The 25,014-nt window shown below is 37.0% G+C and overlaps 1 protein-coding gene across 2 annotated transcripts in view; it reads left to right on the top strand.

Moving 5' to 3' along the window:
* The window catches only part of LOC121636354 (copine-9-like), a 194,949-nt gene that overhangs the window by 46,409 nt on the left and 123,526 nt on the right, over positions 1-25,014 (top strand). The window contains exons 3-5 of one of the 2 annotated variants that reach the window (XM_041979806.1): positions 2,767-2,790; positions 2,891-2,937; positions 23,858-23,961. In XM_041979806.1, the coding sequence (XP_041835740.1) occupies positions 2,767-2,790; positions 2,891-2,937; positions 23,858-23,961 (175 nt within the window). The remainder of the gene's footprint in view (positions 1-2,766; positions 2,791-2,890; positions 2,938-23,857; positions 23,962-25,014) is intronic. The other variant, XM_041979807.1, reaches the window with a different exon arrangement.

Below are 25,014 nucleotides of genomic sequence, written 5' to 3' on the forward strand. Positions count from 1 at the left end.
TTCAGTTTCCTTCAAGATCACATTCCTAACAAGTTTTTCAAAGACTTATATCACACATGAAATCATTCAGAGATTATAGATGACTGAATTTATGGACAGGGACCAGGACGGCATCTTTCCAAAGAGGACTTTTTTAAAATCACCTGAAACACAGGACTGAGTTCTTTAGTAAAAGATTTAATAAGACAATCACTATTTTGTCAGGACCGTGGCTTTTGTTCATCTTTACAATACGACAGGCCTTTCTGACATCCGAGTTCAAAGTGCTGAATGTACAGTTTCAAATAAAAATGTACTTGCTAAAATCAGAAGATCTAAAACGAGAATAAAAGCTATTAAGAGCATTTGCAAAATATCAATTAAAATCATCTAAAATCTTTTATGTCTCAGCTTGGATTTTATTTGTTTGTACTTTCATGTGAAATGAGTACAGACTGAAGCTGCTCTGATGACAGAGATTAAGAAAATACGACTGAAATGGCAGATCTGGTAGCACTTCAGCAGAATTCTACTACTTCACTTCAATTTATTGACATGTACAATCATGTCACATTTTTAAAACAGACATAAACAGAAAACATAAAAATATATAAGTTGTGAGCAGCTAATTAAAACTAATGCATCTGTTCAGTCCAAATCATCTAAAAACAAGATACAAAATAAATAAATAAACAAATAAATAAATAAAGGAGCAAAGTATCTGCAGCACAGATCACCTACCTCTTTGTCTCTGTAGCAATTAGAGACCGGATGGAGAAACACCACAAGAACACTCCTCCAACACAAGACAATGCCAGTTGCTTCTTTTAAAAAAAAAAAAGGCTGCAGTGCAGGAACAATGCGGCCAGAGCAGGCACAGCTCCCAATGCAGAGAACCCCTACGAGGAAAACACTGGAGTGATAGATGAGATAAATTTAAAAGTGAATAAATCAAATAAAAATAAGTTATTAGCTAAGCTAAAAAAAAAGGTCATTCTTGAGCCTCTTTTAAAACATCAAAAGTCTCTGCAGCCCTGAGGCCCTCAGTCAGGCTGTTCCACAGGTGAGGACCGTAGTGATGGAAAGAGGCCTCGATGTAAGTTGTAGCTCCCACTTTAGGAACAACTAACAGGCCGGTACCAGAGGACTGGTTTTTGCAGGCTGTTTAATATTGTGCTGTTCGGTCTTAAAAACTTAAACTGGTACTGAATGCACACAAATCCAAATTATTCTTTGCCCTAAAGGAATCACTGAGTGCCACACTAAAGATCGTAACTTTTGAAGCAACATCTTTAGAAAGGGTCACAAGTTATAAATATCTAGGTTTTATTATAGATATATTATATTTTATAGATGAGAACTTGACAGTCAATGAACCCAATAAAAAAAACAAAAAAACTGGCAGGTAAACTTAAAATAAAATTACGTTTTTAGAAACAAATCTTGTTAGTCAGTGGACGTGAGGACCCAACAGCAGGCAGTCAAGGCAGGAGGCAAAAATCGGTGTAAGTAACAGGTTTTATTGTCAAAACGCAAGAACACGGAACCACACATGACAGGGGAATGAACCACATAAGGATCTGACAAGAGCAAACTGAAAACCACGGGGTATATATGCACAGAGGGAGTAACAAGGAACAGGTGAAGTGAATGAGTAATTAGACCAGGTGAACTAATGAGCCAGAAACAGGAACCACAGGAACACGAGGGAAAGCCAAACTAAACATGACAAAACTGAAAACCTAAAGCATGAACATAACAGAAACAGAACATGACAAAAATCTAGAACTATAAACCAAGAGCAAGACTGAACTCAACATGACAAAAACCAAAAAACCTAAACCATGATCAACATCTAAAACACACCAAAACCCTGGAACCATGACATGTTTATGGTGATGTATTGTATATGAGGGCTTCAAACAAATGCCTTTAATCATTAAACTCTGTATACCCCTGTACATTCAGATTTATAACTGGTTGTAACTTTAAAACCCATCATTGTGATCTGTACAATAAAGTTAGTTGCCATCTCTAAATATCTAAAGGGAAACACACTGGCTTATTTTGGTGTATAAAACTATTATTGGTCTGGCCTCTTCATGTTTGGGATTTACAATCAATTGAAAGTCAATATGCCCTGAGCTCTTGTGACTTTTACAAACTGTCTGTCCCTCATATGTGGACTGCTTTTAGTTTTGCAGACTGGAACGAGCTATTAAAGGACCTGGATCTGTCTGATTTTGTTGCATTTGATACTTTTAACTTCCTTTTACACGAAAAACAATGTGTTGGGAAATGTTCATGTTTTTCATTTTTAATTTGTGGTTCTTATCTCCTGATTGTATTTGTCTGTGCATCAGATTTTAAATTTCATAGTTTTACTTCCTGGTTTTTATACTGACGTGGTCACCCTTGTGAAAGAGATTATGATCTCAATGGGTTTCTTATCTGGTCAAATAAAGGTTAATGAAATAAAATAATAATAATAATTACTTGGTTTTATAATGAACACACGTTATTTTTTTTTGCTTCAGACAAACAGTCTCAAACTTTTTTTCCCTACTTTCCTCTGAATTCAATCCTATTTTTTTCTGCAAATTCTAAAATTGCAAAGCAGCATGTGAGCAAATTGTGTAAACAACAGCAACGAAAACAAATAGTTTGCATGGAATATTGTTTGCTGTCAAGTTATTCAAGCGACTCAAGGAATGGTTTCACCTCTTTATCCGGGTTTTTATTTTATCATGTAAGTGTACTCAGTAAAAATTTGTATTTTCTGAACAGGCGTGCTTGAGGAGGTGGAGAATGGTATTAAAAATGTCCTTTCACAACCATTTCAGTCACTTTTCAGTCACCTGCCCTCCTCCCCTCCCTTCATTAAGATGCCTTTCTTTGTTTCTCTTTCCAGTGGTGGTATTGTATGTTCAAGGCCTGGGCACAAAAGAGTGGAGAGAGGTGAGTGAATGTATAAATGTTGTGTTGTATTTATCATTTAAAATATTACAATACAATAAAACAAAATTAGGGCTGTCAAATGATTAAAAGTGGGGTGTAGTCAACACCAAAACTAAAAGACCAAAAGTGCTGCAATGAATAAAAGAACCTTTTTGACATCCTGCCAACACATTTTAGAAAAGAGCTGCTGTCTGACCGTACTGACTGATGCGGAGCTGCAATCCTAGAGAGACGTTTTGGGGGGTGGGGATATGAAATGAGTTAGACAACAACAACTTACTCAGTGAAAGAATTCATTTAGGAACTGATCTCAGAGACTTGTTCCTAATTAATATGATCATCTGATTCTGTGTCTTCTTCACAGTGGGAATGAGAGTAAATTTAATTTCATGTGCTGGTGGATGTGTATGTGCCTCGCAGCCCAGCCCTCAATGATGTGTGTTAATGTCTTTAGGCGAAATAAACAGAGAAAAAATTATTAGTTTATATTAGATTCATGCTGTGGTCATTTAAAGGCAGAATATATGTGGGAAAAATTAGGTTACATGTGGTTTTGTTTTATCATTCAGTAAGTATTCAGGTGTAAAAACAACATTATTGTGAAATCCCTGCTAACTTTAGAAATGGAACATTTTGATGCATACGCAGTTCACAAATAGGGACCAGGTTCCCCCACAGTGAGATTATCAGTTTGTTGTCTGTGGTTTGTTCAGACTTAAGCTCTTGATTAAAAAATAAAGACTTAAAGGACCTGACTTTTTTTCTAAAGCTGTCTGCAAAATGTTTTTTGCCACTGAAGAATTAAAAACATGAATAAAAACCATCTGTGAGATTTAAACTTTTAAAATGAATTGTTAATTACTGACTTTGCCTTTAAGTCAAGTTTGAATAAAAAAAAAAGGTTATCTTATATTTCTAACAGGTCCATTTTAATTAAAATTAAACAACTCAAAATCACCCACAAACTTTAAACAGTCTACTGACTTTCAATAAGAACTCAAATATTGGCCTAAAATTTTCCTGAAGCAGAATTTGTTTCAGTGGCACAACATTGTTATACTGGTATACCACTGATATGCTGCACACCAGAACTATGCATTTTTAAAATATTCTTCTAACTTAATTAGGGTTGATTTTAAACTTTTAAACTAAGTAGTTAAATTCACAGCTACTTTTTAGGGGTAACTGGATTTGAACATTGTAGAAGGCAGATTAAGAATGGCAGCTTTCTCCAACATAAACAATCATCCATCTACATGAGATATAAACTCATTTAATATAAATTATTACACAGTGTCCACCTCACAAACCTTAATCTCTCAAATATATGAGGATAAGACTCCAACTTGTGATAGATGTGGCCAATCTCTAGTTGGATATGTTGTCCAGCATCATGTTCCTTCCACAGCGAGCAGGTTGTCCTTCCATGTAACTGGTGGAGGGAAATCTGTTCATCACTGTTGAGAATCAGTGGGAGATTGATGGAACCAGTAGGACTGCTTTGTCTAGTGTTCCTCCGCTCCAGTAAATGCCTTCATTGCTTTGGTCTACTGATTTTGTTTAAACAGAAATCTCCTGTATTAAAGAAATTTTTTATTTTTTTTATCCTTTCAGATGATCCCCCCCCAATTTTTTAGTTTGTATTTTAAACTTTAATATTCCCATTTTAGTTTTTCTTAAAAGGCTAACAGGACACATGGGACAAATTTACTACCATTTCATGTCCTTAGATGACAAAAAAGTAATCTCCTAAAAACTCCTATAACAGATTATTATTATTATTATTATTATTATTATTATTATTATTATTTTATTTTATTTATTTTTTTTCAAATTACTTCATGTGTAACTTTTCAAATGATTTCAATCTGTAAATGCCACATTAAGCATTTGATGTAACTGTTTTTATGAAAATAAAAACCTAAGATGGTTGTCTTTTTCGAAAAAATAGATTTAGGATGGCTGTGGATTTTATTTAAAAATCAGTTTTAGTTTGTTCTACAAATAAAAACAGGAACACCAAAATATTTATTGTTTTATAATGACCTGAAAAGCTAGTAGATTAATATGACATGCCATAAATATGACACTGTAAAAACAAATAAATAACAAACTAAGAATGCATCAAAACCAATTTTGTTATAAATTTATAGTATTTTTAACACTGCTCTTTAAACAAAGACCCCAGACACCCAAAAATCTGTCTTATAAAATAACTGTTTATCGGTTTTAATTAAAAGCAGTGATATTGTGTCATTAAACTGGCATTTAATGGGTTAAAAATTTTAAATAATTACATATTTAATAGTTTTGATTAGGACTGAAGTTGATTTCCAGATATTAAAGAAAGAAAAGGAGATTTTTGTGATTTGCTCTGAATGGACGTGATTGTATTAAATCAGTTGTGATATCGTCTCATTTCTATCTCTGGATCCAGGTTCATATATTGAAAGAATTTGAAATATCAGCAAACATTAAATGGATATAATAGTGTATCATGATCAAGCTTGTGATATAAGTTACGCCTTTAACATGTACACCTTTACAGATATTATAACATTTCAATTCATATTGTATTTGTGAGTCCAGGTTCTGTTAGTTGTGCCTGTTTACACCTGATCTCTTCACAGCTTTCTCTTGGTATTATTTAGCTCAACCTCCTACACTCATTTGTAGAAGCTCCATGAAAAAAATGTTGAAAAAATACACAAAGTGGAACAAACAAATAAAAAGTGTTTGTCATTCTTATTCACATTTCTGAAAACCCAACGAAGAGGCCTGAGTTTTCCTGCAGTAGTTCAGACTTGAAGTCTAAAGAGGCGTGGAACAAAATGTTCAGCGACCGTCTCACTGATCAGACGGTTTTATGGCAAACAGAATGCAATAAAAACGAAGCCCCTCTGTGAAGCCTGAGCCGCCAAATATAGGAACTCATAAAGTGGAAATCATTGAGACTCTGTAGGAGGTCAGCCCTGCAACATGTATTAATATAAAGAAACACATCTCTCTGCTCTTTGCTTCAGTGTCTCTCACTCTGTCTTGCTGTAATTTGCACTTTGTGCCATCAGAGAAAATCAGTCTCACCTCAGTAGGGATCAAAACACATACTCTGGTATCTCAGCGAGGGCCAATAATTTTCACAGGGAGAGGACGCTTTCAGCTCAGCTGTACACATTTACGTGTACACAGTCGAGGACCCACAGAGTGGAAAGTGGTCAATGCATCCTTGGAGCAGAAGGGATCAATTTAAAAGGACAACTCTTCAAACCTCTCTGTAATCACAACTACTGTGGCTGAGCAGCACAAAGATAAATAAAACAGCCTCAGTTGGACAACATGTTCTGAATCTTGGTCTTACAATAGAAGGGGCGCCATTAAATGCAAAATCCTGGGGAAAACAATAATTTTCAGTAGAAATAAAAATAACCACCTTTGCAGGGCGAAAAGTGCTACAATGAAATACATAAATAGAAAACTAAATAGATGATTAGATCTCTCAATAATTTATTAAAACTGAAAATAAGTACATTAAATAAAAAATGTATTAATAAATACTCAAATGTGTTAATTTATTTATTAGAATTGTAAATAAACACATTCAATAATTCAATAGTAAATTTAACAATAATCCCTTAAATGTTTAATTAGATAATGTTGGAAATAAATACTCATTTAATTAATCAAAAAAAGAGTTATGTCAGAAGCTAATAAAAATATGATATAAATGAATAATTTATTAAATTAATAATTTTAAATTAAATTAAATTAAATTTAGTATTTAAAGTTTTTTTTATTACTGTTTATTTAGTAAAAGAAAGAGCAAAACTGCCAATGAGAAATAAAGTAAAACATGGGGAAACATTTTCAATTAGCTGAATAGGAACCATCCAAAATATCAGTTTTTTCCAGTTCTGTTAAGGTCATCTGCTTTGAATCGCAGATAAAGTTTTTTTTCTCCATTGTGTAGATCTCTTCCATAATGTCCATCCATTGGCTTGAGTTTGGAGCATCTCCTGGTAATGGCCTTATTACTGGCAAAGAGATACTTGCACTCTCTCTTAATTAGTCCTTCTGGGATCAATCCCAGATACAAAGTCTGGGGGTCTTATAATTCAAGATGCGTCAAAAGTCAAATAATGCTCTCCCAGAAAAGTTGAATTTTGACACAAGACCAAAAAATAAGAGTGTGGTTGGCGTTAATTTGTTCGCTTTGTCCTCAGCATTGTTATTGTGTTCCAGTCTGTTTACTTTTAATTTGAGGCCTGACAGAGAAATGTTACATTTTTCCCAACAAATTCTCTCCATCGTCTGGGTATAAATAATCTCTCAGACTGGGCAGTGCAAGGACTCCTCTTCTTTTCTCCAGTTTTGAATATAACTCTGGGCCTTTTGCATGCCCAGATACCTGCTTATTCTCAGTATTCTAGCAGAACTGGTCATTTCCAGCCTCGCTGTAGCTGATGCACTGGTTGCTGGGTTAGATGTATAACCATCTTCTGCCCACAGCCAATCCTGTTGTGCTGGTTTACCATTGGCCAGATTAGTAGCTGACACCAGTAAGGAAATCCTGCTTCACACTGGCCTTGTCTGGGTTAGGGTAAGCAGAAAATGCTGTTTAAATGGAAGTTCTTTGTTCTGTTAAGTCTTTATTGGTTTAATATTAGAATATAGTGCAGTGCATGTAAACATAAACATATTTCTGTCATATAGAAGCAGTTCAGCCTTTTCACCTTCAGAGTTATGGAGCAGTAATCTGTCAGACCTTGTTACCTGCCTGCTGGTGCTGTTCTGTGTTTGGACTTTTCAGCAGTGAGCTGACTGATTGGTTGTAACAGCAACCACAGAAGAAAAACAAGTGGGTATTATTAGAAAAATACCCACTAAAGATGGAATTTACACTGAGCCCAAACAAATGCAAACCGGACTCTCATGAGCTCTGTGAGGACAAAATATAAGTTGAACATGCAGATATAATAATTATCGACCTAAAAGAGCATTTTGACTAACAAGTCAATCTTTATTAGTGGTCCCCTTTAAACTCTTGGCCGAGGATCTGGGAGATTTTGTCACCTTCTTTCCCTACACTCCTGGCTCCAGAATGCTTGCAGTTCCCAGGGTTTTGGTTTTATTGACAAGTTTAATTTGTTTTTATCAGACTGATAGTCTTCACCGTAACAAGCTTGGTAGTTGCATACTTACATACAAATATTCAATACAAAGTAAAGCATGCATTACTGTTAATACCTGAAAGATGCGCCCATCATTTCTCTTCTTCTGGAATGACCACATCATCGCTTTTTTCTGGCACTAGCACACCCTGCAGGCCATGACTAATGCAGATTTCTGTTCCTTCATCTGCATGAGATTGTGAATCCTCTAATGAACTTTCTAACCCAATTCCTGTCACTTCTTTTACTAGAAAATTAGAAAAAGACCTGCTTAGAACTTGCAAAGGAAAAACAAACAGTAAAAACCTTATTAAAATAGAAAAACAAGTTATTTAATCCAAAAAGTAATAGGATGTGCCTTAAATATCAGATCTCTTAAATCTAAATCTCGTTTGCTTAACAGTTTAATCTATGACCATAATATTAAATAATATTAATATTTATAAAATAAGATTAAAATTTTACTTTTTTCAAACTACGGCTGAGGTGGTGGAGTAGTAACAATATACCACTCAACTCTATCCATTAGCCCAAGACCCTGTCTTATCGACAACTCCATTGAACATCTGACTTTAAGGCCCTCATCATAGCACTGGAACCACACTGGTGAAAATCACTAGTGATCTTCTGATGGCCTCTGATAGTGGATTTGTGTCTATACTCATTTAGTTAGACCTTAGTACCACGTTTGACACAATTAACCATAATATTTTATTTGAAAGGCTTGAAAATATTAATGAAATTAAAGGAACCCCACTAGCTGGTTTAAGTCATACTTATCTGAGAGACTCCAGTTTGTACATGTACATAACAAGTTCTCTTCATATAGCAGAGTCAAGTACGGTGTTCCAGAGGGTTCAGTACTTGGTCCATTGCTCTTCATCGTATATATACTTCCACTGGGTCTTATCATTAGGCAACATGACATCAACTTTCACTGTTATGCAGATGATACTCAGCTATACCTATTCATGAAACTAGACAAGATCATTAAGCTAAATAGACTACAAAGATGTCTTTATTACATAAAGATCTGAATGACCCCGAATTTTCTTTCATTAAACTCTGACAAAACTGAAATTGCTGTCTTTGGACCTGAGAACCTCAGACATACATTTTAAAGTCATCTAGTTTCTGTGGATGATCTCACTTTGACTCCTACAGTGAGAAACCTTGATGTTATTTTCGACCAGAATATGTCCTTTATAGCAAAAATCAGGCAGATTCTGTCTCACAGTGATACAGAAAAAAATAATCTGTGGATTTATGACCTTCAGATTGTAATTTCTGTTTTGTTGGACGTTCTAAAGTTGCTCTAAAGAGCCTCCAACGAGGGTTCTGACAAGGACTGGTAGGAGAGAACACATTTCCCCAATCCTGGCTTCTCTTGACTGGCTTCCTGTGAGTTCCAGGATCGAATTTAAAGTTTTACTACTCACATATAAAGCTCTGAACAACCTTGCTCCATCATACTTAAAAAACTCCTAGTCCCATATTGTCCCAAGAGAACACTCTGCTCCCATACAATGGGCCAACCTTTGGTTTCCCGTGTTTCTAGAAGTAGATTGGGAGGACAGTCCCGGCACAAGGACAGAGAGCCAGGGCAGGCAATTGATCGCTGTGGACGGGCACCATTTTATCAAATGAATTTTGATAACAGTAAATAAATAAATAAATAAATAAAAATCTAATGAACTGTGACTTTTTAGAGGACAAATTCCAGTTTAATAATTCAATATCTGACCCATGTCAAAGCAGATTAGGTATAGATTAGGTACATTAAAAAAAGATCTTTCCCTCTACTAAAAAAAACAAACAAAAAACAAAACAAACAAATAAAAAAAAAACGAAAACAAACAAACAAAAACAAACAAACAAACAAACAAACAAACAAAAAAAAAACAACTTTTGCTGACACGTAAAATCAGATCCAGTAGATGTAACAGGACAGATTTAAAAGAAAATACAACATTTAATTTTTGAAAAACAAAGTAAATCTAGTCATTTCAACCAATAATCAGATTTTAGAATTAAATAACTGTCAGAGGTTGAGATCATTTCATCAAAAAACCTAAACATTAGCATTATGTAAGAGAAGTTCGGATCCATGGATCAGATTTTACACAAAACAACACAAACTCTCAGCACAGCCAGAGGACCCGTGGTGGAGCACTCAGTAAGCTACTAACCTGCACAAGCTCACATAAGTTGTTTTTAGAGAAAGGCTACTAGAGCTCAACCAAACTGATCCTGGCTCATTTTGTGTAACTTTAACTCTGTAAAACATCAGTAAAAAACATCTGCAGCAGACAAAAACCGGACATACTAATCATGTAACTGTGACTTACTACACTTAGTAAGGACGAGTCGGACTGAGTTTAATCCACCTGCAGGAGATGCCTCCAGAGGAAAAGGAAAAGATGGGACACATGCACCTGTGGTTGCTATGGTTACTATCTTGCTAGGTCTAGTCACATTGCTGGAATCATCCAAACTGCTGGAAGTGGTTGATTCTTGCTGTGTGACACCTGACAAACCTTTTTTCATGTTATCATATGTTTGCTTTCTGATGTCCGTTCTCCAAACGTACCAGTCTGCTACTTCACTGAAGCTAGTTTATGACTTCTCTCCAAATCCAGCGATAACTTAAAGAACATAATACGTTCTCTGTTCCTTTTTGCACGTTATCATATGTCCACTTTCTGATGTCCGTTCTCCAAACGTACCAGTCTGCTACTTCACTGAAGCTAGTTTATGACTTCTCGCCAAATCCAGCGATAACTTAAAGAACATAATACGTTCTCTAAGTTATCGCGGGATTTGATTACACGCACCCATAGATTAAATATACAAACAGACACATACAACTGGAAAAGGCTGGATGGGAGGGCCTGACCAGTGAATGGGCAGGCCTTGCCCACTGGGGCCCACCTGTAGCACCGGGTCTGAGCCAGGGCCTTTAGTTATCCCGCTCCTCCTTGGGAACCAGCTCCCAGTCAATGTTCGGGACGCAGACTCTGTCTCTACTTTTAATGGGCTCGACACACGGGGGGCGACCAACGACAGCGACAGGCGAAACTTTTTGCAACTTTCATGTAACTGAAAACACGGGACACGACAAACGGCAGCGATGGCAACAGGGCCGTGCATCGCGCTCATGATCACTTTTCTCCAAGAAATTTTATTGGTTATGATCTTGGTGGGGATTTTGACATTTTCAAACCAGTCCGTGACGTGACAAAGTATGAAAGATGGAGAGTCAGAAGATTTTGCTGTTTACTGTATAAATGAGAGACAACCCTGGGTTCATCCGAGTTTACAAAACAGGAAACAGCATAGTGAATATCATCATTTTATGGACCTCAAGGCTGATCCGGCTGCCTTTTATTCAGCTAAAATGATCTATTCTTCCATGTTCAAAGTGTTTGCAGACTATACTGTCTGGCCTGCTCTCATTGGTCAGTCCATAAAGCCCAACATTTTTCTATTTTCTTTTGTCGCGTCGCAGTGAATATGAACGAACGCAACATTTCACATGGACAAATGTCGCTTGTCGCTTGCCTGCAGGAGGGCAGCGATTTTTGCCTCATCATGCAGTTTCCATAGAAAATGAAAGGAGAAGGAGCGTTGTCACCTCCCGTGTGTCGAGCCCATGAGACCAGGCTTTAAACTTTCCATTTTAAAAAGGTCTATAATTTCAGCTTGGCTCACAGTCTTTTGTCTTTTGCAGCACTTTGTGATCAGTTAGTTTTATTCTTTATACACGTTTACTTTTTAATTTTGATTAATCATATTGTTTTACTAATACATTTTACTGTTATTAATGTTTAGCTGTTCTGTTGATTGTTTTAGATTATCTTAATGTTTTAGACTATTGTAATGCTTGATTGCATTTTTAAGCTGTTTTCTTTGTGTGAAGCACTTTGAGTTGCAGTTGTGCTTGGAAGGTGCTATATACCGTAAATAAATAATCTGAGTTTACACGATATATTCTAAAACCTGCATTGAAGCAAGGAAATCACACAGTGAAAATATAGAATGTTTTTTCTTCTTCTGAGTAGATAAAAATTCATCTGCAACCATCTTATATTTTATTTTCCTCAATGATGTGATAGCATCAAACCTTGCTGTGGATTATCTGAGGCCTTTGGCCATCGATTAGATGATTTGGATGAGAACACTGATGTTTATTTTCACAAATTCAAAATGACTAAAGAACAGATAATCTTACTTCAGGCCCAAATTGCCAGGTTTGAATTCAGCCACAGTTAGAGATCTTCCATATGCTCATCTCATATGATCATCTCATCTGCCTACTTCCTCCTCCAGTGATATAATTGTCTGTTGGCAGGCAGGAGGAAGCAGGCAGCCTGGCTGTGACACATATTTTGTCACGGGCTTTCGTTGCGTGGGTTGTCAGAACACACTGGCAGATTTGGCTTGAGGCCCTTTTTGATGCAATTAACAGTAATCAAATTTTCACCCTAATTGGAAGAAAGAAATAATTACAGTTCTGCCAGAGAAAAGCCATGGAGAGCATCTCAGTGGAGGCAAGGGGAGAAGTTAAAACACAGCTTATTAAAAGATCATTCTTGTTAGGCTGAGATGGGTGGTGGAGCCACATTCATCCATTTACATTTTATCATTTATTTGAAAGTAAAAATAATAACCTTAAAGATTAATAATCTTTTATAATTCTGAAAGCATACATTTGATAAAATTCATTAATGAGTTCAGTTTAAAAGTGGTGTGAGTTTTTCCAACCAAAAAATGCTGCTATGCTCACTATGATGCTGCAAATGAGGCTTAATTAGTCAGATTGAAGCCAGACATTTTTTTTTTTTTTTGATCGTGTGATTCTAATTTCTTATTTAACTCTTTAAATGGAGAACTCGCATTTCAAATACTAGTTGCTAGAATGACTTCAAAATGGTGGTCCTTCCAACAAAGAGATATTTTCTTTACCATAAATAAAGAAGGGAACTGTTTCTCGATGGTTCTAAAATGTGCTATAGAATGTTTCTCCAAGGCTTCTAGAATGTGCTATAGAATGTTTCTTCAAGGCTTCTAGAATGTGCTATAGAATGTTTCTCCAAGGCTTCTAGAATGTGCTATAGAATGTTTCTCGATGGTTCTAGAATGTGCTATAGAATGTTTCTTGATGTTGCTAGATTGTGCTATAGAATGTTTCTCGATGGTTCTAGAATGTGCTATAGAATGTTTCTCGATGTTTCTAGATTGTGCTATAGAATGTTTCTCGATGGTTCTAGAATGTGCTATAGAATGTTTCTCGGTGTTTCTAGAATGTGCTATAGAATGTTTCTTGATGTTTCTAGATTGTGCTATAGAATGTTTCTTGATGGTTCTAGAATGTGCTATAGAATGTTTCTCCAAGGCTTCTAGAATGTGCTATAGAATGTTTCTCCAAGGCTTCTAGAATGTGCTATAGAATGTTTCTCGATGGTTCTAGACTGTGCTATAGAATGTTTCTCGATGTTTCTAGATTGTGCTATCGAATGTTTCTCGATGGTTCTAGAATGTGCTATAGAATGTTTCTTGATGTTTCTAGATTGTGCTATAGAATGTTTCTCGATGGTTCTAGAATGTGCTATAGAATGTTTCTCGATGTTTCTAGAATGTGCTATAGAATGTTTCTCGATGGTTCTAGAATGTGCAATAGAATGTGCTATAGAATGTTTCTCGATAGTTCTAGAATGTGCTATAGAATGTTTCTCGATGGCTTCTAGAATGTGCTATAGAATGTTTCTCCAAGGCTTCTAGAATGTGCTATAGAATGTTTCTCGATGGTTCTAGACTGTGCTATAGAATGTTTCTCGATGTTTCTAGATTGTGCTTTAGAATGTTTCTCGATGGTTCTAGAATGTGCTATAGAATGTTTCTTAAAGTTTCTAGATTGTGCTATAGAATGTTTCTCGATGGTTCTAGAATGTGCTATAGAATGTTTCTCGATGTTTCTAGAATGTGCTATAGAATGTTTCTCGATGGTTCTAGAATGTGCTATAGAATGTTTATCGATGGCTTCTAGAATGTGCTATAGAATGTTTCTTGATGGCTCTAGAATGCGCTATCGAATGTTTATCGATGGCTTCTAGAATGTGCTATAGAATGTTTCTTGATGGCTATAGAATGCGCTATCGAATGTTTCTGTCTTAAAAATGTGCTATAATATATTCCTAGACTCTGTTCTAGAATATGCTATTTAGGGACTACATTCAGCAGAGTTTCATCTCCAGTGGACTGGACCAGTAAAATAACAGCATAATAACCTATAAATAATGAAAACTCCATTTGTGCAGAGAAGATTCGCTGTTTTATGTTGACTCTCAGATGTTTAAGGAGGTTTGTGGTGTTGCTGCAACACCTTTATGTTTTCCCACACACATCATGCATCACACTGTAGCTGTTCAGCTCCACATGTGATGCTACAGCCTGAGGGATGCGCTGCTGCACCCTTATGGCAGGCAGAAGAAAAAAGTAGGTCCTGCCAACTGGGTATAATTTAGAGAATATCCTGATATTATAGTTACTTTACACTGAATTCCAGCACGTGATAGGCTGCATTTTTACCCCAAATAACTAAAATATTGATATTCTAACATGAAAGTCGATTCTAGAACATAAAAAGCTGGTATCGGTAGTATTGATATTTTGGTAACAATCCACAAATCACTAATTTTAAGCCCAATGCCGGAGTTGTTAATTGGGAGGTTTGGGAGGATTCCCGGTGGGCTGCATAACTCATGGGCCGGTGTGCCGGTCAAAAAAGTAAATGAATGAATGAATGAATATGGGGGTAAGTAAGAACTTGCCTACGCTTTGATCTAATTTCTTATCTGAGAAGAATAATTAGAAGTGATTTTTGGATCAATATTGAAATTTCTGTACCTCCTATAGGACTACCAACATTTATATTACTAAACTTTCAGGATAGGTAGGAACTACTACTTCTTCTGCCTGCCATAGGCAGGTGCGAAACAAGGCGCAGTGTCGCATGTAGCAGCGGTTCATAGTACATCCTGTGTAGCTACATATCAAAGAGAGAGGTGTTTAGTTATTCCAGAGGCATTTATAGAGTCCATTTAACATAAAAGAAAACATCAGAATTACAGTCCCACTATAGTACATGTGTGTAATATTGAATAGATCACATTTTATTTTTATTTGTGTACTTTATGAAAAACATTTCAGTGGGTGAAATCTAAAATGAGCTCAAGACATAAAGAGAAACTAAGAAAGCTGTGAAAAACTTTGCTATAAAAATTCTTGATGCCCGGTGGATGAAGAGACGGGTGAGACAGGAAGGAGAGATCAAAAAGAGGAGGACGGCGTAGATGGAGGACAGACAAGAGGACATGAGAAAGGGAACGGTTTGTGTGAAACATAAGTTGCTTCCATTTTAAGATAATTTTGGTCTTTATTTTGGTCTGGAGATGTGTAAGTGATAACAGTTTCTCTCTGTTGCTCTCTGTATTCAGCTTCTGCACCTGCTGCGAGTCACAGCCATTTCAGCATGGAAACTAATTTCTTTAGTCAATGTTTTTGTGATCTGGTGCAATAATAAAGGAAATTAACCCCTTAAGCCCGACTGACCCACCGGTGGGTCCAACAGGTGTAAACACAAGTTCATGTGTGTAAAAAAGTTACTTTAGTGATGTTAGGATATTTTATTTATAATGTGTCTCAAAGAAGAATACCTAATGCCACTAAATCAACTCTCCAAGTGCATTTAGTCAACAAAGTATTTGTTTAATAACAACTTTAAAATACGTATGCAACAGCGCCACCATAACGCGTAACACCCGAAGCAAAATGCAACACAACGCGTGATCCGTTCACTCCACCCCAACATATTAGGTATCAAATAAAACTAGAAAAGCTGCACATATGATACCAAGCATAAAAATATATTCGCCAAGCACCTCACGTCAGTCTCAAAACAAACACAAAGCTAACCTTCGCATATCACAGCTACGCTTATCAGATAGCATGTTTATCACCAAATACAGCACCAAGTCCGAAAGCTATTCTCACAAACAGCGATATTTTTTATTTCCTTACCTTTTTGTGGTCATTTTCAGTCTGGAGAAATGCCCGAAGTATAAGCGAGCGATGCAGCTGCTTACAGTCTCTCAGCCCCGGCCGACACTGAAGATATACAGCAAATGTCTTTGGATTTATATATTTTAGTCATTTTTTAAATATTTAACACTCTCATAATTAAGATTATCATACTAACAACAGAACAAATGAGTCTGCCTAATTTCCATCTGCATTCATTCCGCATTTCCTTAAAGCATAAAATCCTTGCATCAAAACTAATCCTGTTTTTGGGAACACTGGAAAACTCAGGGTTAATCTGCTTTATCTCATTCTTGCTGTCTGCCTTGTTCAGTGGGTATTTTGGTTCTATGACATGGAAAAACAGCTAATACAACTCCATGAACTTTTTAAAACATGTTTTTGTAATCTGGTGCATTAATACAGGAAATTAACCCCTTAAGCCCGACTGACCCACCGGTGGGTCCAACAGGTGTAAACAAAAGTTCATGTGTGTAAAAAAGTGACTTTAGTGATGTAAAATGTAAAAATGAACTTAAAAAAAATACAAAACAAAACAAAAAAAAAAACAAAAAATAAAAAAACCAACAAACAAAAAACAAACAAACAAAACAAAACAAAAAACCAGATAAAAGAAACCCCCACGCTTCCTCGTGATGCAAATTACTCCTCAAGTACATTCAGATTGTGACACATATAAGACTCCCTGAGGGGTATTTTAGGATATTGCAGAAAACTGTGTTTACAGGTGAAAATGAAAACTTTCTACAACACATGAATACGTGTTGTTCATAAACCTCTGGTCATTGTCTCTGTGAGTTTGCAGCTATCCAAAAGTAAATGTTGTTTTCTTCATATGATCTTCGTTCAGTCTGCCACGTGGTGCTGAGGGTTTTTATTTTAAAGAGAAGTTTTAAATGTCATGAAGAAGTTAGCTGTGTTCAGATTCTGCTCAGGGATTTTGCTCAGCGCTGGAAATGAATAACGGTGTCACTGTAACGTCAGTAACACTGGTGCCTCCATCTTTCTCTGGATTCATTAGCTCATTTCTGACAGAACCTGACTGCCAACCTAACCTGTTCCCTCGGGAGGCATGCTGCCATGCTAACCTACTTTTCTTTTACAACTTCTGGTGAATAACAGACTATCCTATCCCCACTGGTTCTGACATTTTCTGACCATGTTGTGTGTGTCATATGTATTTCTAAATCCCTGATCCACTGGGAAAAGCTCGGTTTCTCCATCTGTCCTCCTTTATTCCCACTCTTCTACACATTTCATTACAGACACAAGTAGCTCTGACTGTCTTCACGCTGCCATATTGTTTTCTTACTCCCGCTACTCTGGCATTATAAACCTACACCCACCCACACTCACTCAGAAATGCTTTGTTGCTGACTGCCTTGTGTCGGAAACCCTCCAGCCTCGCTCGCTACTCGTCAGCCACACCAAGAGAGACTCTTCTGAAAAGATTTCTCTTCTTCTGTGTTGCATCATGATTGACTGAACATGACGCAATCAGCAGTGTGTATGAACAACAGCGACATATCCAAAGGCACTTTGTGTTTTTGGTGAATACTTTTTAGCAGCTAGGTGCTGGTTGCTCAGTCAGAGCCGTGAAATAACAAAATATCATGAAAAATGACCAAACAGCCTCGATTGTTAAATAAATAACCTGAAACTAAAAAGACAGATTTATGACGTTGATAAAATAGAAAGAATGATGTTTAATTAAATGTACACTACCGTTCAAAAGTTTGGGGTCACTTTGCCATGGGATTCAATAGGGAAGTGACCCCAAACTTTTGAACAGTAGTGTATATAATGAAAAAAATAAAGGAAATAAATAACATAGCAGCTGTTTCATTTGTGATATGAGTACGACTCAAAAACTGGACATGCTTTACTTAAGATGCATGAAAACAAAGTGTACATAAAAAACAAGTAAAACTGAGTGAGAAGCATCAGTAAAAGTTACTAAAGTTCTTTAATTGGATCAATTAAATGCAGTGGTGAAAACAAAAGTCTTTAGGTTGGATTTTAAAGCTTAAAACTCCATTAGATCTCCGGCTCCCCCGAGCGCTGCTGCTTATATTGTCAACAGTTTCCCAGGGATGATAGTTTGTAACTCTGTTGGATAAATTGTGATGGACAACTTACCCTCTAGGTGATCTATGGAAGTTTTCCCAGCATTTCCATCCAGGAAGTTTACAATCCAGCCACAAAATGTAGTGTTAATTCAGAGACTTAATATAGTAAATCCACAATGAGTGATAAGGTGATAGCTTTATTCTAAAAACATTAAAGTAGTGTATGCAGATGTTGTTACAACCTAGAAATATTGGAGCAAAATACATTTTTGTCAAGGACTATAATTTATTGTTGTTACACACATGTACTGGACAGTTATGAGCAACATGGTCCATCTTCTGAGAACTAGAATTAAAATTAAATGCACTGCTGGGACTGGGAGAAAGACATAAGACAACTATAGCTGTGTTTCCATTACAGTCTTTCGTAAAATAAAAGCAATATTTCTAAAACTTTGACAAAGTTCAGTTGTGATTTGCAGGTGTTTCCATGGAATGGTGTTTAGTGCATGAGCCGTAGTTCTTGTAAAATCCCGTCTCCACTTTAAGGAGGATGAAGATTTCCTTGTAAGGCTCTGCTTTCATTGTTGTTTGCTATCATGGATGGCGATAATATTTTTCTCTTTAATTATTTGTAATAATATTTCCATCTCCTCCTCCATCCATGCATACCGTGCCATCTTTACTTGAAATGATCTGGTCCCGTGACCCCCTACCTGTGAATGGGGAAAAAGTGTTTCCATTACACTTTTGCGAAATCTGAAAAACTACCTCATGAGAGCATAAAAACGTTTCAGCGATATTTGAGATGTTTTTCTAAATGTAGGTGATTCCATTACCAGTTTTCTATTGTGGTATTTAGGTTTTGCACAATTCTAGGGGTCAAGGAAACGTAATTAGTTACTAGTTACTCATTACTTCTGTAAATTGTAATGAAATTACTTTACTCGTTACTGCATTTGAAAAGTAACGCCACTACTTATTACTTTACTTCACCATTTCTTAATTCACCGTGCAGACATGGACAAACTTCATAGCCGAATCTTCACTGCCTGTCTGCGTAGTGTTTATTGTATATTGTAAACAAAATGGCTTTAAAACCATAAGAACAACATCCCTGTCTGTGGGAAGAAATGGGCACACTTGTCTCATAATCATTTTATCTAGTATTTTTCTAAACCTGGGTGATTCAATAGTCGACAGGGGAGCATGTCTCCTACAATGAACCTGCAACTAGCTTGTTAATTTCTGTCTTACCGGCTGCTGCGCTCCAGAAAATGTTGAAAAAAGCTTAGCTTGTTTAGGCGGGTCGGCTGCTGAAGGACTCCTTCCACTGACCGGCGAGCAGGATCTTTCACCACTGACCAAAAGCCCATATCTCCGACTCACCAGCTTCATTTTTCTTTTTCTTTAGTTGGCGCACAATCAGCTACATCACGCAAATCAATCTCTATGGCAACGTGCCCAGGCAAACACACACACAAGCAGCAGCATGCGCGTACCACTTAAAACAGATCAGAACTTTACATATAGGCAAACACGACTCGAGTAACACAGAAAAACACGTTACTGTAGTTCAGTAAAGCAATTTTGTTACTGATATTTTACTTTTTTTTTTTTTTTTTTTTTTAACTTGTCCTGTCCAGCAGCAAAATGACAATCTGGTTGCTGTATCGTGCTGAACAAATTTGCTCTGCCAAGGGGAGGCCTATGGGTAAGGCTCCTCTTGATAATGTGATTAATTTATTTATTTATTTACTTTGAATCATGGAATCTATGTAATCTTGCTGGACCTGACCGGAGGGGACAGAAAAAGATGGAAAATAGCAAAAAGATGCAAAAGGGAAAGAAGAAAGGAGACAAGAAGATCACAGACAGAAGGAAACGACCCTTCAATCCACACCATCACCAGACAACAAACTGTTACACCTGTACATGAACATACCAGAAAATTTCCTACAACTTTTACAAAAACAGAAACACACACACAGAAAAAAACTAGTCATTAAGAATTTTTAAATAATAACCAAATCAAAAAGACATAACAGCGACCAGATACTAACTCACAGGAAAAATAATTAAAAAAAAATGATCACTTAGTATTAATTATATTATAAAATGTACTACTTTACTTTGTTACCCAAAAAAGTAATACTGTTACTGTAACTCGTTACTCCCAACACTGGTCACAGGGTCCTCCAAGAGTCACCATTGTCTAATCTCTCCTTGTGTCAGCCTAGTATGAAGTACAACTTAATTCGATTTGGTAGATTGGACATTTCTCTGATGCACTGCATCAGCAGTTTCCTGAATAAAAGATTAATTCAAGTTTTACAATAAAACTATCACGTTTTAACGTGAGAAGGTCCCACTACTTGTTTTATTTGGCTGACAGCTCTGTGCTTCCGTTTGTGGTCATTGTTGATCTGTGTTATTTCTACAAAGTTCTGCTTTGTTGTTTTGGTTGGTCTTTATGATGCTATATCTACTGATATATTCATTTTACATGATTTTTTTTCAACTATAACAGCAGCACTGTCACCCTTTTTACAGTTTCTGACCCAAATTAACAAGAGAAAACTGAGTCTGATGCAGCTCAAGAGTGGGCAAACTAAATTCAAAGATTTATATGGAAACTTGTTTAAATGGAAACACATTTAAAACAGAACTTTTGCCTAACACGTTAATAAAGGTTTTAGGATCCTAGATGGCAGAAAAAGAGTCAGTTTCACCATACATCCTTTAAGAATGATAATTTAGGATAAAATATCTTATTCTTATTGTAATGTGGATTAACCTCTTCTCTGTGAGAAGTGTCAGAAACAGTCTGAAGCTCTTCGTTTGGTCTTTACTGATTAAATCTGGTCAAACTGTGTGTTGTCATGAAATGACTGAGAGATGAAGGAGTCTGTGATGTATTAATCAATCAAACATGGCTTCACCTGAATAACTTAATCCACGTGTTTTTTCTCTCTCCTCACAAACACATATGCACACACATAGCATTCATTTATCATCCACTTCATCAGCTCCACCAGTTCAACTTCCTGTTAACGCAAATATGCAATCAGCCAATCACATGGCAGCAGCTCATTTAGCAACACAGTCATGCAGACGTGGTGAAGACGACTTGCTGAAGTTCAAACTGAGCATCAGGATGAGGAAGAAAGAGGATTTAAGAGACTTTGAATGTGGCGTGGTTGTTGGTCTGAGTATTTACTGGGATTTTCACACACAACCATCTCTAGGGTTTACAGAGATGGTCTGAAGAAGAGAAAATATCCAGTGAGCTGCAGTTGTCTGGACCAGAATGTCTTGTTGATGTCAGAGGTCAGAGGAGAATGGGCAGACTGGTTGGAGATAATAGAAAGACAACAGGAAGTCCAATAGGCACTGGTTCCAACCAAGGTCTGCAGAAAACAGGAAAACAGGAAACTGAGGCTACAATTCACACACACTCACCAAAACTGGAGAATAGAAGATGGAGAAACGTTGTTGGTCTGATGAGTCTCCATTTCAGCTCCACATTCAGATGCTAGGCTCAGAATTTGGTGGAAACATCATGGAAATGGGGCTCCATCCTGCTTTGGATCAATGCTTCAAGCTACTGGTGGTGTAATGGTGTGGGGGATATTTTCTTGGCCCACTTTGGGACCTTTAGTACCAACATCACCTGGTTTAACCACCACAGCCTTCATGAGTATTGTTGCTGACCATGCGCATCCCTTTATGACCATATGTAGCATCTTCTGATGCTACTTTCAGCACGATAATGCACCATGTCACAAAGCTCAAATCACCTCCACCTGCTTTCTAGAACATGACAATGAGTTCACTCATTCCACAGTCACCAGATCTCAGTCCAGTAGAGCAGCTTTGGGATGTGGTGGAACGGGAGATTCTCATCATGGATGCAGCCGACAAACCTGCAGCAACTGTGTGATGCTGTCATGTTGATATGGAGAAAACCTCTGAGGAAGGTTTCCATCATCTTGTTGGAATCTATGACACCAAGAATTAGGGTGCATTCACACCAGGATAGTCTACTAGACTCGGTCTGATTAGGAGGGGTGCAATATTGTCCCGGACTGAGACAATGTTAATGCTGCACTTAATAAAATGAATCAGACCTTTGAAATAACATATTGCACCAAGACATTATGAAGGAGAAAACAAACACACAGCGATGAAGAAAACTCGTTCATCTGTTGGTTAATGCAGAACAACTTTGGTTTCTAGTACATAACAGCTAAATACAGAGCTGCATCAGATCCTAGCGATCTGGGGTTGATCATATTTCTACCAGAACTTTTCCCGAATTCTTCCATGTTTAACCGTTTCTCCTGCCCAGAGCCACCTATCATCCCACAGGTGCTTATGTTTTGGTTTTGCTTACTCATGATGCTGTGCACTGAAACCACAATGTACGTTTTTTGTAGTCTACTTCCTGTATTTGGCCTGCTTGACAAGAACCAAGACCTGCATTTGTATGGGGACCACTTGTCCACTTGTTTCATTCAAGTCAGAATTTGTTTGTGTATTCACAATACCCCAAACGAAGCAGACTTTCCAAGCAAACAGACTTGGATTTGAATCAAAAAGGCTGGTGTTAGTGTACCCCAAAAGAATAAAGGCACTTCTGAAGGGGAAAGGGGTCCAACCCGCTAGCTGGTCCTGATCAAGTGGACAGTGAGTGTGTATATATTTGCAGACAGAAATGTACTCCTGTACTGTTTTGTGTAAGTCCAGTGGTCTTCTCTTTTGCTGTCACTTCTGGATCAAATCATGGCATTACAGTCACGTCACTCACCTCTGTCATTGTGCACCTTCTCTTAAATCATGTGGGAACTGAGTGAGCATTTCTTTATCCTAATCCTTGAGGCACATCAGGGCTCCCGCACTGTGAAGCCAAAGAAAATAGGGCTTGTAAATATGTAACAAGGAGCTGTGTTTGAAGGATGAGTGGGGCTGCAGCTACCACTGCTGGGCCTTCTGGCAGCTGTTAGCAGAGCAGTGGTGGAAGGAGGTCTTTAATTGCCATCCATGGCAGCAACATGACACTTGAGGTTGCCTCAGAACTACTAGGGTGTTTCAATATCAAGATTCAATATCTCTGCTGTATGTGTCAACATTGTAAATTATGTAGGGACTTTTCCTCTATGTAACTCCCAGCTTTGCATTGTCTCTGTATATCTGCTGCATAACAAGTCCTGGAAAACTGCTTTATTAATTTAATTTAAAATTGAAATAGTTTCTACAATATATAAGAATAAATGAAAAATTCTGATGTGCTTTGTTTTTAGCATATAACTCCCACATTATAAAGTGATAGGTTTCAAGGCTTTACAATAAGATTATCATGTTATAACATAAGGTCTGCTTTTGTCCCGAATAAATCTGATATAAATTTATAAATCTGATATGACCTGGCCACATTTTTCTCCAAAAGACATTTTCAATTATACTAATTTTAAGTGACTAGTCTCAGATTTTTGCTCTCAAACCCCAAAAACGATTAACACAAAAACATTTTATACATTGATCATAAGGATGTTGACTTTTTCTTTTTTCTGTATCCTGCAGTTTGGTCGAACGGAAGTGATTGATAACACACTGAACCCCGACTTTGTGAGAAAGTTTGTCCTTGATTTCTTCTTTGAAGAGAAGCAGAACCTTCGCTTTGATGTGTAAGTTGGAAAGTCTCCACTTTTTTCCCCCTGCAGTCCTGCTGTCTGTTTCCTGTGTTAGATCAGGGAATCACTTCAATCAGACGTCCTTTTTGGCCGACTGGTTCTTACCCACATGTTTTACAATCCTCCAGCTGTTTGTGTTTTAATCAGCAGTATTGTGATTGAGCATATTTCCAGGTTTCCTGCTGATTTTCCTCAGATTACTTTTATTATTTTTTAACAATAACTTCTGAAGCTATAATTAATGGTGTTGTTGATGGTTAATGGATTTATTTATTTAGTTGATCAGTGAAAATCAAGGTAGAAATTTTTAACTTAGCCAAAGGTTTGTCGGTGGAGCACCATAGCAGACCAGTTCAGGATGCGATCTGGGAACAGATAGAAGAAATAAATCCAGAGCTTCTGTTAATTTCTTCACCTCAAGCAAAACACACAAACAATGTGTTGTGTGAAAGCAGAGACTCTGCTGGTTACAAAGATGTCTGTCTCATCACAGTGGGACAGAAACTCAGAGCTAGCAGCCAGGATCAGAAATCGTGTCTTACTTTTGCTGTTTTCTGGTGAAAAGTTTTATTCCAGCTCTAAAAACTCTGTTAATGTGTTCTCCTGTGACTCTGCCATTGTTTGTAAAACATCATGAAGGTTCTGCTAGTTTCCATGGAGATAAAAGAGGTTTTAGTATTCACTCTTCCTATCATAGGCTGTCTTGGGGTTCACTTCTTTCTGGATCCTCATGGTGTTTCTAAGGTGAACGTGGGGCTTTCCCTGGATTCTCCTGACTGACCATTGATAGAGGTGTCCTTCATCATCATCGGCCGATGGCTTCCTGAGATATTTACCTGCGTAACCCCTTTATTAAAACATCTGGAACTACTCAGGTTTACTTTTTTACCTTCTACTGTAGCACAGTTCCTCATCAGACTTACTTTATTCATTCCTAGGACTACTTTACTTTCTTCAGGACTACTTTACTCTTGAATACATTACTCATACGGAGGACTACTTTACCCAGCTCTAGATTACGTCACCCACTCTTTGGACTACTTTATT

The sequence above is a fragment of the Melanotaenia boesemani genome, chromosome 3 (genome assembly GCF_017639745.1).
Source record: "Melanotaenia boesemani isolate fMelBoe1 chromosome 3, fMelBoe1.pri, whole genome shotgun sequence".
NCBI lineage: Eukaryota > Metazoa > Chordata > Actinopteri > Atheriniformes > Melanotaeniidae > Melanotaenia > Melanotaenia boesemani.